The following is a 6,000-nucleotide window of genomic DNA, read 5'->3' as shown; positions in this document are numbered from 1 at the left end:
CTCCCCCTCTCCTCTCTCCCCCTCTCCTCCTGTCCTCTCTCCCCCTCTCCTCCTGTCCTCTCTCCCCCTCTCCTCATGTCCTCTCTCCCCCTCTCCTCCTGTCCTCTCTCCCCCTCTCCTTATGTCCTCTCTCCCCCTCTCCTCCTGTACTCTCTCCCCCTCTCCTCCTGTCCTCTCTCCCCCTCTCCTCATGTCCTCTCTCCCCCTCTCCTCTCTCCCCCTCTCCTCCTGTCCTCTCTCCCCCTCTCCTCCTGTCCTCTCTCCCCCCTCTCCTTATGTCCTCTCTCCCCCTCTCCTCCTGTCCTCTCTCCTCCTCTCCTCCTGTCCTCTCTCCCCCTCTCCTCTCTCCCCCTCTCCTCATGTCCTCTCTCCCCCTCTCCTCATGTCCTCTCTCCCTCTCTCCTCCTGTCCTCTCTCCTCCTCTCCTCATGTCCCCTCTCCCCCTCTCCTCATGTCCCCTCTCCCCCTCTCCTCATGTCCCCTCCCCCTCTCCTCATGTCCTCTCTCCCCCTCTCCTCATGTCCTCCTGTCCCCCTCTCCTCCTGTCCTCTCTCCCCCTCTCCTCCTGTCCTCTCTCCCCCTCTCCTCATGTCCTCCTCTCCCCCTCTCCTCATGTCCCCTCTCCCCCTCTCCTCTTGTCCTCTCTCCCCCTCTCCTCCTGTCCTCTCTCCTCCTCTCCTCATGTCCCCTCTCCCCCTCTCCTCATGTCCCCTCTCCCCCTGTCCTCTCTCCTCCTCTCCTCATGTCCCCTCTCCCCCTCTCCTCCTGTCCTCTCTCCGCCTCTCCTCATGTCCCCTCTCCCCCTCTCCTCATGTCCTCCTCTCCTCATGTCCTCCTCTCCTCCTGTCCCCCTCTCCTCATGTCCTCCTCTCCTCCTGTCCTCTCTCCCCCTCTCCTCATGTCCCCCTCTCCTCATGTCCTCCTCTCCTCCTGTCCCCCTCTCCTCATGTCCTTTCTCCCCCTCTCCTCCTGTCCTCTCCCCCTGTCCTCCTCTCCCCCTCTCCTCATGTCCTCCTCTCCTCCTGTCCTCTCTCCCCCTGTCCTCCTCTCCCCCTCTCCTCATGTCCCCCTCTCCTCCTCTCCTCATGTCCACCTCTCCCCCTCTCCTCCTGTCCCCCTCTCCTCCTGTCCTCCTCTCCTCATGTCCTCTCTCCCCCTCTCCTCATGTCCCCTCTCCCCCTCTCCTCCTGTCCTCTCTCCTCCTCTCCTCATGTCCCCTCTCCCCCTCTCCTCCTGTCCTCTCTCCGCCTCTCCTCATGTCCCCTCTCCCCCTCTCCTCATGTCCTCCTCTCCTCATGTCCTCCTCTCCTCCTGTCCCCCTCTCCTCATGTCCTCCTCTCCTCCTGTCCTCTCTCCCCCTCTCCTCATGTCCCCCTCTCCTCATGTCCTCCTCTCCTCCTGTCCCCCTCTCCTCATGTCCTTTCTCCCCCTCTCCTCCTGTCCTCTCCCCCTGTCCTCCTCTCCCCCTCTCCTCATGTCCCCCTCTCCTCATGTCCTCCTCTCCTCCTGTCCCCCTCTCCTCATGTCCTTTCTCCCCCTCTCCTCCTGTCCTCTCTCCCCCTGTCCTCCTCTCCCCCTCTCCTCATGTCCTCCTCTCCTCCTGTCCTCTCTCCCCCTGTCCTCCTCTCCCCCTCTCCTCATGTCCCCCTCTCCTCCTCTCCTCATGTCCACCTCTCCCCCTCTCCTCCTCTCCCCCTCTCCTCCTGTCCTCCTGTCCCCCTCTCCTCCTGTCCTCCTCTCCTCCTGTCCTCTCTCCCCCTCTCCTTATGTCCTCCTCCTGTCCTCCTCCTGTCCTCTCTCCTCCTGTCCCTCTCTCCTCCTGTCCCCCTCTCCCTCTCTCCTCCTCTCCCCCTCTCCTTATGTCCTCTCTCCCCCTCTCCTCCTGTACTCTCTCCCCCTCTCCTCTCTCCCCCTCTCCTCATGTCCTCTCTCCCCCTCTCCTCCTGTCCTCTCTCCTCCTCTCCTCATGTCCCCTCTCCCCCTCTCCTCCTGTCCTCTCTCCTCCTCTCCTCATGTCCCCTCTCCCCCTCTCCTCATGTCCTCTCTCCCCCTCTCCTCATGTCCTCTCTCCCTCTCTCCTCCTGTCCTCTCTCCTCCTCTCCTCATGTCCCCTCTCCCCCTCTCCTCATGTCCCCTCTCCCCCTCTCCTCATGTCCTCTCTCCTCCTCTCCTCATGTCCCCTCTCCTCCTCTCCTCATGTCCCCTCTCCCCCTGTCCTCTCTCCTCCTCTCCTCATGTCCCCTCTCCCCCTGTCCTCTCTCCTCCTCTCCTCATGTCCCCTCTCCCCCTCTCCTCATGTCCTCTCTCCCCCTCTCCTCATGTCCTCTCTCCCTCTCTCCTCCTGTCCTCTCTCCTCCTCTCCTCATGTCCCCTCTCCCCCTCTCCTCATGTCCCCTCTCCCCCTCTCCTCCTGTCCTCTCTCCCCCTCTCCTCATGTCCCCTCTCCCCCTCTCCTCATGTCCCCTCTCCCCCTCTCCTCTTGTCCTCTCTCCCCCTCTCCTCCTGTCCTCTCTCCTCCTCTCCTCATGTCCCCTCTCTCCCTCTCCTCTTGTCCCCTCTCCCCCTCTCCTCATGTCCCCTCTCCCCCTGTCCTCTCTCCCCCTCTCCTCATGTCCTCCTCTCCTCCTGTCCCCCTCTCCTCATGTCCTTTCTCCCCCTCTCCTCCTGTCCTCTCCCCCTGTCCTCCTCTCCCCCTCTCCTCCTGTCCTCTCTCCCCCTGTCCTCCTCTCCCCCTCTCCTCATGTCCTCCTCTCCTCCTGTCCTCTCTCCCCCTGTCCTCCTCTCCCCCTCTCCTCATGTCCCCCTCTCCTCCTCCCCTCATGTCCTCCTCTCCCCCTCTCCTCCTCTCCTCCTCTCCCCCTCTCCTCCTCTCCTCCTCTCCCCCTCTCCTCCTGTCCTGTAGGACGTGTTAGAGACAGTTTACCTCGGAGACGTCGTCCATTTCTCTGTAGCCGTTTGACTTCCTGAAGACCGACAACTGAAGACTGAAGAGAGAGAGGACAAAGTCCAGGACACACACACACACACACACAGAAACACACACACACACACACACACACACAGAAACACACACACACACACACACACACACACAGAAACACACACACACACACACACACACACACACAGAAACACACACACACACACACAGAAACACACACACACACACACACACACACACAGAAACACACACACTCACACACACACACACACACACACACACATACACGTGACAGAAACACACACACACATACACACACACACACACACACACACACAGAAACACAGAAACACACACACACACAGAAACACACACACACATACACACATACACACATACACGTGACAGAAACATGTCACCTGTCCAGGTGAGTCACTCTGTTTATCAGCAGTGATTATTGATTATTGATTATTGGGTCCAGAGTGTAACTTGTTGTGACAGAAACTCTTCAACATCCAATCCGATGTTAGATCTATCAATGGGATCAATATCTAATCAATAATCAGGTATGCAACTACTGTTTCACACATGCAGCCTTTTTATTGCATTTCTCATCTGCAGTTTATAAACAACATCACAATAATAATAATAATAATATTAATAATAATAATAATTTTTCTATATTTGTCGTCACATTGTTGCATAACTCTCAGATCAGAGAGAACCTTAAAAACCCTCAGAAACCTTGACTCTGTGGGACTAGACTCTGAGGGACTAGACTCTGTGGGACTAGACTCTAAGGGACTAGACTCTGTGGGACTAGACTCTGAGGGACTAGACTCTGTGGGACTAGACTCTGAGGGACTAGACTCTGAGGGACTAGACCCTGAGGGACTAGACTCTGTGGGACTAGACTCTGTGGGACTAGACTCTGAGGGACTAGACTCTGAGGGACTAGACCCTGTGGGACTAGACCCTGAGGGACTAGACTCTGTGGGACTAGACTCTGAGGGACTAGACTCTGTGGGACTAGACCCTGAGGGACAAGACCCTGAGGGACTAGACTCTGTGGGACTAGACTCTGAGGGACTAGACCCTGAGGGACTAGACTCTGTGGGACTAGACTCTGAGGGACTAGACTCTGTGGGACTAGACCCTGAGGGACTAGACTCTGTGGGACTAGACTCTAAGGGACTAGACTCTGTGGGACTAGACCCTGAGGGACTAGACTCTGTGGGACTAGACTCTAAGGGACTAGACTCTGTGGGACTAGACTCTGAGGGACTAGACTCTGTGGGACTAGACCCTGAGGGACAAGACTCTGAGGGACTAGACTCTGAGGGACTAGACTCTGTGGGACTAGACTCTGTGGGACTAGACTCTAAGGGACTAGACTCTGAGGGACAAGACTCTGAGGGACTAGACTCTGTGGGACTAGACTCTAAGGGACTATACTCTGTGGGACTAGACCCTGAGGGACTAGACCCTGAGGGACAAGACTCTGAGGGACTAGACTCTGTGGGACTAGACTCTAAGGGACTATACTCTGTGGGACTAGACCCTGAGGGACAAGACTCTGAGGGACTAGACTCTGTGGGACTAGACTCTGAGGGACTAGACTCTGTGGGACTAGACTCTGAGGGACTAGACTCTGTGGGACTAGACCCTGAGGGACAAGACTCTGAGGGACTAGACTCTGAGGGACTAGACTCTGAGGGACTAGACTCTGTAGGACTGGACTCTGAGGGACTAGACTCTGTGGGATTGGACTCTGAGGGACTAAACTCTGTGGAACTAAACTCTGTGGGACTAGACCCTGAGGGACAAGACTCTGAGGGACTAGACTCTGAGGGACAAGACTCTGAGGGACTAGACTCTGTGGGACTAGACTCTGAGGGACTAGACTCTGTGGGACTAGACTCTGAGGGACTAGACTCTGTGGGACTAGACCCTGAGGGACAAGACTCTGAGGGACTAGACTCTGAGGGACTAGACTCTGTAGGACTAGACTCTGAGGGACTAGACTCTGTGGGATTGGACTCTGAGGGACTAAACTCTGTGGAACTAAACTCTGTGGGACCTTGACTCTGTGGGACTAGACTCTGAGGGACTAGACTCTGTGGGACTAGACTGTGGGACTAGACTCTGAGGGACTAGACCTTGTCGGACTAGACTCTGTGGGACTAGACTCTGAGGGACTAGACTCTGTGGGACTAGACTCTGAGGAACTAGACTCTGAGTGACTAGACTCTGTGGGACCTGGACTCTGAGGGACTAGACTCTGTGGGAGCTGTCTCACTCTGTGACAGGTGGATGATTCTGCCTTCGTTTCCATGGAGACCAGAGTTGTGAGGTCACTGATCAATGATTGGTTGATCAATTGTCTGATTGCTGATTGGACAACGCATTAAAAAATAAAATGTGATGTTACTGATGTGAAGCTTGTTTCCATAGAAACAAACATCTCTTTATAAATATAAATAATTATCGATCGTTGATTATTGATTAATGTCTGTGTGATCAATCATCAGGTCTCCTCAGCCAATCACAGCGCAGGATTCTCAGCGTCAGCAGCTCGTCAGAGTGGTGCTGTGGAGAGAGAGACAGGTGTCAGTGATGTCATCAGAGAGAGAGAGAGACAGGTGTCAGTGATGTCATCAGAGCGAGAGACAGGTGTCAGTGATGTCATCAGAGCGAGAGACAGGTGTCAGTGATGTCATCAGAGAGAGAGACAGGTGTCAGTGATGTCATCAGAGAGAGAGACAGGTGTCAGTGATGTCATCAGAGAGAGAGACAGGTGTCAGTGATGTCATCAGAGAGAGCGACAGGTGCCAGTGATGTCATCAATAACCGTAGACATATATTGACAGACGCTGTGGAGGAGCTCGTACAGTGAAAACTAGACTGATTTTTCCGGTAAAGTCTGAATTAAAATCCATAAAAGGCTCTTTGTGTTTTATGGAACTCGTTTGGTTATAAAGCAACATGCAGAGGAACTTTATTATCAGCATCGTTCCTCTCAGACCAGCTGAGTATTAACGGGTCAACTGTCCTCTACA

The 6,000-nt window shown here is 55.1% G+C and overlaps 1 protein-coding gene across 1 annotated transcript in view; it reads right to left on the bottom strand.

Moving 5' to 3' along the window:
* Nucleotides 1-2,941, bottom strand: part of slc23a1 (solute carrier family 23 member 1) — a 14,174-nt gene extending 11,233 nt beyond the window's left edge. The window contains exon 1 of the mRNA XM_059352032.1: nt 2,924-2,941. Coding sequence (XP_059208015.1) covers nt 2,924-2,941 — 18 coding nt within the window. The remainder of the gene's footprint in view (nt 1-2,923) is intronic.
* Nucleotides 2,942-6,000: the final 3,059 nt, after the last annotated feature.

This window comes from Centropristis striata, chromosome 15, assembly GCF_030273125.1.
Source record: "Centropristis striata isolate RG_2023a ecotype Rhode Island chromosome 15, C.striata_1.0, whole genome shotgun sequence".
Taxonomy (NCBI): domain Eukaryota; kingdom Metazoa; phylum Chordata; class Actinopteri; order Perciformes; family Serranidae; genus Centropristis; species Centropristis striata.
Note: the sequence above shows the minus strand (reverse complement) of the source record. Positions and strands in the feature narration are given on the sequence as shown.